At 55.1% G+C, this 11,053-nt stretch overlaps 4 protein-coding genes across 5 annotated transcripts; all 4 read right to left on the minus strand.

Annotated features, from left to right (window-relative positions):
• Positions 1 to 16: 16 nt before the first annotated feature.
• Positions 17 to 3,610, minus strand: ABB37_01218 (hypothetical protein; the record flags this gene model as incomplete). The annotated part of the gene is made up of 1 exon (XM_015797635.1): positions 17 to 3,610. The coding sequence occupies one exon, from the start codon at positions 3,608 to 3,610 to the stop codon at positions 17 to 19; it is 3,594 nt and encodes a 1,197-aa protein (XP_015663155.1).
• A 692-nt stretch (positions 3,611 to 4,302) lies between these two features.
• Positions 4,303 to 5,385, minus strand: ABB37_01219 (putative NAD synthase; the record flags this gene model as incomplete). The annotated part of the gene is made up of 1 exon (XM_015797636.1): positions 4,303 to 5,385. The coding sequence occupies exon 1, from the start codon at positions 5,182 to 5,184 to the stop codon at positions 4,303 to 4,305; it is 882 nt and encodes a 293-aa protein (XP_015663156.1). The 5' UTR covers positions 5,185 to 5,385.
• Positions 5,386 to 6,223: 838 nt separating this feature from the next.
• Positions 6,224 to 6,764, minus strand: ABB37_01220 (hypothetical protein; the record flags this gene model as incomplete). The annotated part of the gene is made up of 1 exon (XM_015797637.1): positions 6,224 to 6,764. Exon 1 carries the CDS (start codon positions 6,623 to 6,625, stop codon positions 6,224 to 6,226), a length of 402 nt encoding a protein of 133 aa, XP_015663157.1. The 5' UTR covers positions 6,626 to 6,764.
• An 831-nt stretch (positions 6,765 to 7,595) lies between these two features.
• ABB37_01221 (putative protein phosphatase 2C) lies at positions 7,596 to 10,450 on the minus strand (the record flags this gene model as incomplete). Of its 2 annotated transcripts, none has more annotated exons than XM_015797639.1 (1): positions 7,596 to 10,450. In XM_015797639.1, exon 1 carries the CDS (start codon positions 9,318 to 9,320, stop codon positions 7,596 to 7,598), a length of 1,725 nt encoding a protein of 574 aa, XP_015663159.1. In that variant the 5' UTR covers positions 9,321 to 10,450. The 2 variants fall into 2 exon arrangements, with proteins under 2 accessions (XP_015663159.1, XP_015663158.1); XM_015797638.1 differs by having other exon boundaries at positions 7,596 to 10,034.
• Positions 10,451 to 11,053: the final 603 nt, after the last annotated feature.

Genomic DNA, 11,053 nt, shown 5'->3' on the forward strand with positions numbered 1-11,053 from the left:
CTTCCTCCTCCTACGTTTACACCTCTCCGCCTTGTTGTCGCAGCACACCAAAGCTCTTCGCCATCTTTGAAATGTACCCGGGCGTCTTTGTTGTTTGTGGGCGAAAGGTGCACACCACCTCCTCCGCCTCCTCCGACTTCTCCAGCCGCGCCTGACGCTGCGCCTCGAGTGACTGCTGCTGCTGTTGCAGGTACTGTTGATACTGCTCGTAGTTTTTCGGATCCAGCACCGACTTCACCTGCGCGTTGTGCGACGAATTGAGCTGCGGCTTGAAGGTTACGCCCTCCATCTCCTCCTCTGCGGCCACCTTTTTCGCCTTTGCACGCGCCCTTTCCATGCGCTCGCGCTCACCGTAGAGCCGCTCAAAGAAGTCTTTGCGATCGGTGCAGGGAGGCGTCACCGTCGCCGCCGTTGTCGCTGCCACCTGCCTTGCCAGACGCTGTTTGCGTCGCTCCGCTGCCCGCTCCGCCCGTGCGGCAGGGGAAAGCTGCGGCTGGAAGGTGCAGGGGTCCTTGTACGGGGACTGGTGCGGTGTCACAAAGGAGGACGACACGATGGGGATGTGCCGGCGCTGCCGCTGCGCGATGAGAGACGAGGTCTCTGCCCCCATGGACTCATTCACAAGGCTTCGCGACACCAGCTCTTTTACGAGTCGCGCGCTCTTCCGGGTGGTGGTCGGCGTGAAAGCGGGTGTGAGTTGCCGCTCCAGATCGAGCACGGCGCGCGCGCGACTGAAGTAGTGGGCGTTTTGGCGAAGAAGGAATTCATCAAAGAGGGTGATGCGGAACGACTCCTCCGCACTGGCGTCCTCCGGCGGTGGTGTCGCTCTCGCCCCGCTGTCGCGGAAGCTGACACCCCTCTCTCCTGCGGCGGACACCACCACCTTGCTTTTGCTCGTGGAGTCGTGCAAGTGTGACAGCTGCATCTCTTCCTCTCTGCGAGAGTTGTACTTCCGCTTTACCTCCTTCTCCTCTCGCAGAGCCACTGCCATGGGAGACATGTACGAAGTGTCAAAGACGGGAACCGTCTCATACGGTGCCTGCGCAAGCACAGAACTGGGCAGAGCAGCAGTAGCAGCAGCAGAAGTGCCACGTCCGCCCACCGCCACGTGCTCTCCCCAATCGGTTTGCAAAATGTTGCTCATGAAGACGTTGAAGCTGTCCTGTGCGCGGGGGACGCCGCGGCTGCGGGCTCCACGTCGTACCACACCTGCCCGACGCTGCAGCACGATCAACTCCTCCCGCGCCAGACGGCGGTACTCCATTTCTTGATCCAGAATCTGCCGGCGCGACGCAGCGGCGGTCAGCTCCACCGGGTACAGTCGCTCGTATACGTTTTGCAGCGTCGCCTTGAGAGTGCGCGGGTCGAGGGCCGGTGATGTGGATGGTTGAGCGGACGCGTGCGGAGGTGCTCGTTGCGCACGTTTCCCACCTGCACGAGGTGTCACGGCGGTAGGCAGCCGCGACGACGACGGCGGCGGAGGCGGCACCGAGTCCACCAGTGACTTCTCCATCTCGCGCTCCTGCGCCACACGCACCATCGCGCGCGTGCCCGGTGACAACGTGGGGTGAAAACTGCACTCCGCCAGCTCCTTTGCGCGCATCTCCTGTCGGACACGCTCCTGGCGCACGGCCGCTGGAGTGGCATTTCGGTGAATGGAGCTGTTATTAGGTGCCGGTGACGACAGTTCAGGAGCGACGGCGCCTTGAGTCGCCGACGGCTTCGGCGGCTCCTTGGATCGCTGTTTCTTCACGAGGGCAGCGTCCCACGCGTTGGAGGCGGCGGCAGGAAAGACGGAAATCTTGCTGTCCGTGCGCAGCGTCGAAGCCGGGTTGCCCTGCGCGGTGCCCACAGCAGCGGCAGCGTCGAGGTCCTCTTCTTCGAAAGAGCGTCGACTGTGAGCAGAGGCTACCGCGTCAACGTCATTTGGCCAGACCGGCGGTTCGCGCACATCGGAGGACGATGACGATGAGGATGCCGTTTGCACCGTGCGAAAGTCCATAGCAGACATGTCTAGCGTGTACTCCTCCTGATCACCTGCCCACCCTCCTCGCCCCTGCTGCGGTCTGTGATCTTCCATGTGAGGCGACAGAGGACTCGTCGGTGTAGACGCACCCACCGCTCGCGCCACCGCCGTCTCGATTGGCGTGCGTGTGCGTCGCGCTGGTCGACCTCCCGGTGAATCATAGAGATCGACCAGAATCGATGGGGCTTCATTTTTGATGGGGCTTATCCCGCTCACCTCTGCGCTCAAGGTGGGTCGGAGCACAAACCGGCTGGACTTGAACGGTGAAGTAGCTTCGCTGTCGTCCAGTCCATTACTGGCAGCTTCATCGCGGTGAGCGTCTGACGCTTTCGGCGGCACCCCACTGAAGAGATGCTCCAACACCTCTTCAGCGGTTCGATGCGGATCGTGTGATCGGCGCCCGTGCGGTGCCGCGTCTTCCGCAGCAACCCTAACAGCAGGGGTGCCACTCGCCTTCATTCGTGCGACCCCCGCTTCCTCTTGCGCAGACGCCTCAATAATAGTAGGCTCCTCGGCCCGATTGTGTTGATCGGCTCGTACGGCAGGCGGCGCAACGGGTCTTCGCCGGTGATTTGGTTGCTCACTGGCACCCGCGGTGTGGCCTTCCGAGCTGCCCAGCTGGGCGCGGAGCACCTTGAGAGCCGTTTGGCGCGTGGCGGCCCACTGCGACGAATCTGCGTGTCGAGAAGTGGCAGCAGAAGTCGCGCTTCGCTCTTCTGAGCGGAGCGGAGTTGGAGCCGCCACGGCTGCTGCTGGTGGAGAAGGTGCAGCGGCGGCGGCGGCGGTACGCGAGCGATCACGATCCTCCGTGTTCGACATGGTCGTGTCCTCAGGGGTGAGCTCTTCGCGCGGGTGGCTCCTTCGTGAGCCGGACCACTTCTCCTTTCCGTAAATCGCGTTCCACACGCCCACTGCACGGCGAGAGGAAGAGGTGGTGTCGAGGGAAGCGTCCTCGTCGTTCAGGCTTGCCGGGTGCGGCACAGGATGACGGGGCTGAATCGAAGAAGGGGTCTCGAACTCCTCCCCTACTTCCGCCGGAGCCGATGACGGTTCTTCGCCGGCAGCTTCTCCATTTGCATGCTGTACTTCACAACCACCACGGCCCGCCACCCTTTCATCGTCGCCGTTCACCGAGACTGCAGAAGTGGTATCCGCAAAAGACAGCAATTGCCGTGCAGAGAGAAGTGTCCCGGCGGCGCGGTCGCGGTTTTGAAACGCACTGCTGGCCAGTGCATCGACAGAATCGTGCGACTCAACGCTATCACTGCTCCCAGAGCGACGCCGCTGCCTCCTTTCGGCAAGCACCTCCGGTGAAGGCGCCTCAGGGACCACCTTCTCCGTGGTGTAGTGCAGGCGCGTCTGTGCCGGGGTGAAGTGGTTGGAGAAGTTGCGGGCGGACGTGGCGGAGGCCGACGAAGCGTCGGGGCTGGTCGAGGAAGCGTCTCGCACGCCTGCCGTTGTTGCCTTTGCGGCTGCGGCGGCCGCCTGCCGAGTCGGGCTGGACGACGCGTTCGAGGAAGAGGAACTGGAGAGGAGAAATCGGCGCAGCTCCAGTCCGTACGGCCGTGGCTCACCCTTCTCCATGCTATCCTCCTTTGGCCTTTTCAGGTGTGTGTATGGTATCTTCTATAGGCGCAAACAAGAAATAAACCTCTTCTATGTATATTACAATGATACGGCAGAAATGTGCCTCACCGGATACGGATAATTAATTCACAGAACAGATAGATGTGTGTTCTACATTACGTGGCAGTCGTAAAATACACCCGCACAGACACCTTTTTTCTCTTCTTCTTGATCGAGTGCTTATGGTTCTTTCAATCACAACGTCTCGAATACCAGCAAAAAAAGGCGGTGAGCGCCCAGACGAAAGAACCAGAAGAGAGAGGGGGGGGGGTGGAAAGGATCGGACTCATTGAGGACTCTTTTTATTGAGCATTTGTAAACTAAGAAAAAAGCGGACGGTAAATAATTGACCACGTGAAACGGTCGCTTGGCCGTGAAAGAGTGCGTTTAGTGTTCGCTTCTGCTTTTTCTAGTTTAAAAAAAAATCGGTTGACCTAATGAACCATTATGAATAATTTGCTATCACGCATGTTTGCAGTCGAGAATCGCACGAAACAAGACAGTATGGGAGGAGAAAACGCATCAACACAGGAGGGAGAGAAAAGTCAAAGGCACCGGTCCAACGGAGGGTGTCCGCTGGGAACCGTACCAGAAAGGCTCGTGCGCAACAAATGCATTCACTGTTCGCTTTTCAATACTTCGCCGTTCGGTCACAGGTTGACCTGGCCCATCAACTTGTGAGCGTTACGGCGGTGGACGAGCTCGCAGGCGGCGGTGTACTGCTCAAACTGCTTCCGCGCGTCCGCCGAGAGGGAGTCCAAAAATTCGAGCTTCGACGACTCGTGCTGCTTCAAATACCACCCCGTGAAAAGCTCCACAAAGTCGTACGGGAAGCCGAGCTCATCCTCGTCGGTCTGCCCTGCCCACAGGTCCGCCGACGGCGCGGCGTTGCGTGTGTTTGCCGGCACCCCCAGCACATCCGCCACCGCAAACACCTCGCTTTTGTGCAGGTCAGAAATCAGCTGCACATCCACGACGCCGTCGCCAGCCTTGCAGAAGTAGCCCAGGTAGAAGTCCTCGTCCTTGTTCCCCGTGCCCATCACAATCGCCGGCAGTCCCTCTTGACTCAGCAGCTGTGCGACGTAGAAGCCAGGAGGAGTGCGCATGTAACTGCGCAGCTGCCCCCGAGCGAAGTCTCGGCCATCAATCCCCATCGCCTTCTCAACCACCGCGGCCAGCTCCTGATGCAAAGACGTCTGATCCACCACCACTTCGGTCGCACCGCAGGCGGCAATATTCTCCTTGCCCCGCTCCAGCGCCCACACGCTGCTGTGGATCGGCTGACACAAACCGACATTCTTTTGGATAGGGCTGTCATGTGCCTGCATCGCACGTGCACACAGAGCCAAGACGACGGCAGAGTCGATCCCGCCAGAGACGCTCGTGACACAGGCCTCCAGGCCGCAGCGGCGCATGTAGTCGTTCAGCTTCCCGCACTTCATCTCCACCCACGCCGCGGCGTCGAAGTTGCACGCTTTGCGGTGCTCCATAAGAACGCGCTGCAGCTCTGGCAGGAGGGCAGCGACGGGCATTTTTCGTTGTGTGGGCGTGTGTGTTTTTTGATTCTTGCCAGAATGAGAAGCCAAGCGTCTATCTTGGCGGAACCGGCAGAAGGAAGTCAATGATAAATGTAGTTTTTGAGGTGGAATATGTCTGTAAAAGAGAAAAATGGCTGAGGGAAAAGCAAAGGAGTGAATGGATAAATGCAACGTTCTGAGAGGGAGTTCGGCAACTTCAACGTAGATGGGCGACAGTAACCAACGCAGATAGAAGAAAAGAAAAAGAAGAGGAGGAAAGGGAGAAAGAGAAATATGTGAGAAGTCCATGTACGTTGATTCTGGCAGCGTCCTTGGAGACTTTTAATGTGCATTGAGATAGGTATTCCTCACGTCTTCCGACGACATGCGAGTTAGCTCTCTTCAGTTCGTTGCTGGCACTCGCGCGAAAGCCAGTGCAACCAACGAACTGCTCACCCTTCCAAACTGCTTGACCCACGGCAACGGAGTCACCACAGGTCCATTGGCGTCACCGGAAGAAAAACTCTCGTAACGAAACAACAAAACAGAAAATACTGCCGCTACTTTGCGCAAATCAAAAAAAAAAACCTCAATGGTGTAAAAACGAAAAGAGAGTGAGTGAGTAGACAACGAGAAGAAACAAACATCCGGAAAGAAAAAGACGGTTGCGTCATTCACAACTAAAACAATGGGCTGCGAATGCGACAGAGAAGCGATAATGCATACAAAGGGAAAAATAAAAACATCGTCGTACGCTTCCAAGGGTTGTCCGAACGGGAAAGGTAAGGTTTAGAACGAGAAAAGAGGGTGTTCCAGCGGTTTCCACGACTGTAGATTTATGACAGTAAGACAGAAGAACAAATAGAGCGAGGGTTGCGCATCGTTCAGAGTATACATAAAGACAAAACACTGTTTTTTACATTTAAAAAAAAATGTCGAAGTGGAGGACGAGAAAAACCACCAACGCGGTCAGCGTCCACGAAAAACTTGATGCGTCGGGTGCACCTGCTCCAGCACAAGACAACAACATTCTCATTTTCGCGCCTGCACGTGCTCACATCTCCGCATTCTTGATCGCCCGCGCTTGCCGGTGCTCTGCCATCATCTTCATCCGGTACGACTGCGCCTTCGCAGCGTCGCTGCTGTGCTGCGTTTTGCAGTACTCACGCATCAGCTCCTCCTGGAACATCATGCCTTCCAGGATGGGATCTTTGCGGTAGGTTCCTTGACGCTGCTTCTCCTCGATGAAGTCCTTCAAGATTTCCTTCTTGATCCGCTCGCCGCCCTCGGTGTCCACGAGGTTCTCCATGCGCACAATCTGTTCATGCCGGATCCACGTGTCGTCCTGTAAGGGCTGCAGGTGGAGGCTGACAAAGTCTTCCGCAGGCATCTCGAGCACATCGGTGGTGATGTGGCCTACCGTCGCAACCTGCATTGACTCCGGTTTATCCGCCATTTTGAGTAGCGTGATGATTTGTGAAGCACACAAAAAAAAATAAAAAATAAACACTGTAAATAATGCTTTTCTTTTCTTTTAACAATGCGAAGCGGCGGAGCTAAGAAGAGAGAAACAAAGAGGAAGAACCTTTTATTGCTGTTGAACGATGTTCACATCCGACCGGTAAACGCAACAGACATGGTCCACAGAAGAAAAGAATAAGGAGAGAAGGACACGCGCTTGGTGCAGATCACAGATCACATCATCGTTTTCCTTTGGAGAAGCACAGAAAAAAAAAATGGTCACCGCGATGAGGCAGTTTATCACATGACCGCATTGCCCAACAAGACTGTTTCCATGTTTGCAGCTCGTGAAGCGAGTGACAACTGTGACGTCATGGGAGCCGTTCGCTACCAGTCAACCACATCGCCGCTTGAATCTCGCCAAGGCGCACTTGCTTCCTTCGTCTCACTAAATGTATATTTTGAATCGCTGCGCGCAACGCAGGACGTATCCACGCGAACACAACGGTATGAAGCGACGGAACGAGTTATACAACACAAAGGAAACAGAATGTGTGGACGCATACGCAACGGCGACACACACGTGCACACACACACACACACACACACACACACGAGAAAACACATGGAAAGAAACAAAGCGGTAAAACCGGCGTGAAAGAGAACAAAGAAGGACGGCAGCACAGCCGTCCTCCTCTACTCCACCTTCGCGTTAACTTCTTCATTCTCTTTTTTGACCCCATAACTGCGAAAACAAACAAAAACATACAACCCTTTCCCACACACACTGTGAAGAAGTGTATGGCAGCGGCAAAGCCAGTAATGCCAAAAAAGGAAAAAAAAACTTAACTCAAGCACACATGTGACTGAAGACGCTCAAAACGATGGACTTCTTCCACTCACTTCCATGTGCGCAGCTCTTCAAAAAAACAAACTAATAATGATGATAATAATAATAATGCCAGTCATATGATTCTGCGCCTTAGACCACGTTCCTTCGGGACATCTGGTGATACCGCACCGGCTCTCTGGGGCGATGGCGTAGAAGCCTTCATTGCGTTTCCGCTGCCAGCACTTTCAAAAAGGCCATCTTTGCCTTCACTACCGGCGCGGTGCGCCGCGCCGTTGTGCGTGTTGGCGATGCCACCTACCGTGTCACGCGGCACCGTCGGCACCGTCAGCGTCGACGACAACGCGTCTGTAGTTAACGGTGTCTGCGTCGGCGGGCTATGCGATTGGGGGAGGTTTCCTTTCGAGGCATTGGCCGATACCTCGACCTGCATCGTTCTGTAGTCTATCGAACTTTTGCGATCTTCTGCACTAGCAGTTGTGTTCCCGGCAGCGTCGGAATGATCTAACAAGGCATCTCCGGCGGCACCAGCTGTCGTTTTGGTGCCATTGCCATTGTTGCCGCTACCCTCCTGGCTGTCAGGGCTCGGTGTGGACGCTGCTGTCTGCGTCGCGTCCCCAACGTTTGTCACGCCGGCCGCTGGCGACGGCGTCCCTTGTGAGCCGCGCTTGAACGTGACGATGATGACGGACATATTATCGCAGCCCAGCCCAAACGGCTGCGGCGACAGACACGCGTTCATCAGCTCCTCACAGATGCGGCCCAGTGGGACACGCTGCTGAATGCGCGGGCGGACGAACTCCACCACCTGCTCGCTCGTCATCATGTCCCAGATGCCGTCACAGGCCAGCACCGCAAACTCGTCCTTATCACGGTTTAAGTGGGTGACCCGCACCTCTGGAGCACAGGTCACCGCCTGCATCTCCCACGACACCTGCGAATTATTCTTAAACATGAAATCGCCAATTGCGCGGCTTAACGCCAACATGCCGTTCACACGACGGTTCAGAACGTAGCAGCCCGCCCGCTCAATACGCATCTGCTCAGCAGGTAGGAAGGGCTTGTGGTCGGTGCTGAGGCTGTCCACGCTGCCATTTCGGCACATAATGCAGCGACTGTCGCCCGCGTTCGCGCAGTACAAATCGTCGCCGTCCACATACAGCACGACAGCCGCGCAGCCGCCTCGCTCGAAGCTTGGGAGGGAGTGGAGATACTTGTCAATCGCGATGAAGCCGTCGTAGAGCGCCTGAGATATTTCGCCGCGCATAAAGGCGGTCGTTTGGTGTACAAACTGAAACATGTACTCACCGCAATACTTCGAGGTGGCAGCCCCGCTGTGGCCGTCGTAGACGCCAAAGAAGCCGCCCTTGTCCAGCAGCAGCAGCGTGTGTGCGTCTTCCATGGAGCGGCGCCAGCCCTGCATGCTGCTGCAGCCGTAGGCCAGGGATTCGTTTTCGCCCGACAGCGTTTCCTTCGCCTTGACCGGCTGGCTCATAATATCAGCACGGCGCAGCAGCTCGTCGTAGCTCGGCTGTGCGGCATTACGGACAATCCACGCAAGAGCGATCTGCACTGCCTCCAAGAAGCCCAGCATCCACCCCGCTACTACCACCGCAATCGACACAACGAGGCCATACGACTTGTATGAGTAGGTGCTGATGAGAAGGAGCAGGCTGAACATCGCAACGGACCGCGCGATGTGCGTGCGGCGGTCACGTGCCTGCTGCTGGAACATACGTGCCATCTGCGCCTGCTGCTGATTGAGGTAGTGTATCTGCTTTACCGAGGTCATCGGCTGCTTCGTTGGCGGCCGACGCGGTGGTGCGCGTTTCGGGGCCATCGCGCACGAGAAACCAGGTTTGAAAGAGTCTTGTGGACACACGCACAAACACGCACGCGGGGAGGAAACCGCGAGGAGCAAGAACCAGTCTCCTTTTGGGATACAGGTCCTATCGGGCGTGCAGAGGAGCACCCAACGACAAGCACAGCGACTGGATGTGCTTTTAGTTGCCGGTGTAGACAACGGCTTCTCGGCGAGTAATTCAAGAACACGGATGCTACGTGCTCACCTTCTTCGTGCGGTGACTGAGCAGCGTCAGCGCCGCCAATAACAGAACTATAAACAACAAAAAAGGATGCACTGCCTTTTCCCACCACGAAACTCTGAAGCGATGCAATACAGGATGGAGTAATTCGCCCAGCGCTTCTAAATTCGTTCTCAACAGAGAACAGCGCGGTGCGTGTAAACAACCAGGAAGAACAGGCAAACTAAATTGAATACTCTCAGGTAGCAACGCTGGGGTGAGAGGTACGGCGTGTGCGCGTGTATTCAACGGATATTACAAAGAAGATCGTGAAATTGTGTGCCAGACAAGTTGCGTGTATAAACTCTGTCTCTATATAGATATATGGTGTCGAAAGTGGTAGCGGGCGGTTCAATGAAGGTGAAAAAGAAAAGGCTCTTTTTTTCTTTCTCCCATATGTGCGAAATGCGGAAGCGACAAGTGGACACCCGAAAGAGGTGAAATGGAGAAACAGAATGGTGGAGCTGCTCTTTCAAAAGATCGACAAGTACGTTTGCGCAGCACAACAGAGAGAGAGAGAGAGAGAGAAAAAAAACAGTGGAAAAACGAGAAAGGCGAAAGCCGTGCATAAAATAACCCGAGACTGTGTTCTACACACACCTACATGTGTCAGCTTTAATTATCTGTATAGCTGTTTTCCACCGAGAAGCAGCAGATGAAGAGAGTAACGGAGAAAACAGAAAAGAAAATGAACGCCAAAGACAAAAGAAACGCGAGGTTGAGTTTTAAATGGAACAGTATGTACACACACTCACAGACAGACACACACACTTGTGGGAATCCACACACGGCAGGCCGAAAGCCAGTTAAGCAAACTTCGCTTTGTAGGTGTGTATCTTCAACTCAAGCACACAGGTAGAAGAAAATTGCAGGATGAATGTAGTACTAGAAGAAAGCACAATGGAGAAAGAAAAGCGAACCGGGACACAACAAGGATATCGATGTGATGATGTACAAAATTGAAGGCATGGTACGATAAGAGAGCGGAGATGGAAATACAGAAGAGGATTTGAACAGCGTCACACAACGAAACCCTTGCAACAGTACGAACGTCACATGTGTGCTGTGACCGTTTTTTTCCTTCGAGAGAAAGAAAAAAGGTGCAGAGTAACTGTATTCTTTTGGCGTGTGTGTGTCGGGGTCATCGTTCTCTATGTTGTGAACACGATGCGTTGCACTCTCTCTGTTCTCACAGAGCGCGTCTAGGAGTTACTTCAACTCCTTTTCCACGTATTTTTCGAGGGAGGAATTAAGAAGACGGGTTCGTTTTTGCAGGGAAATAACAGTTGAAACAGGAAGATCCGCGAGCGAATCGGAAAGAGAAACCGCTAGGGAAGATAAAAGACTCTATGAAAAAGGAGGACTCCTTTACTTCTATTTACTCAACACCGCACCGCCATGGGATGAGCGAAGCGCAGCGCGAGACCAAAGAGGTTTGCTGATAGCAGCAGCAACACCAACAACAACAAATAACCGTAAACACCGAATT

Source organism: Leptomonas pyrrhocoris, assembly GCF_001293395.1.
Source record: "Leptomonas pyrrhocoris isolate H10 chromosome Unknown, whole genome shotgun sequence".
NCBI classification, from domain to species: domain Eukaryota; phylum Euglenozoa; class Kinetoplastea; order Trypanosomatida; family Trypanosomatidae; genus Leptomonas; species Leptomonas pyrrhocoris.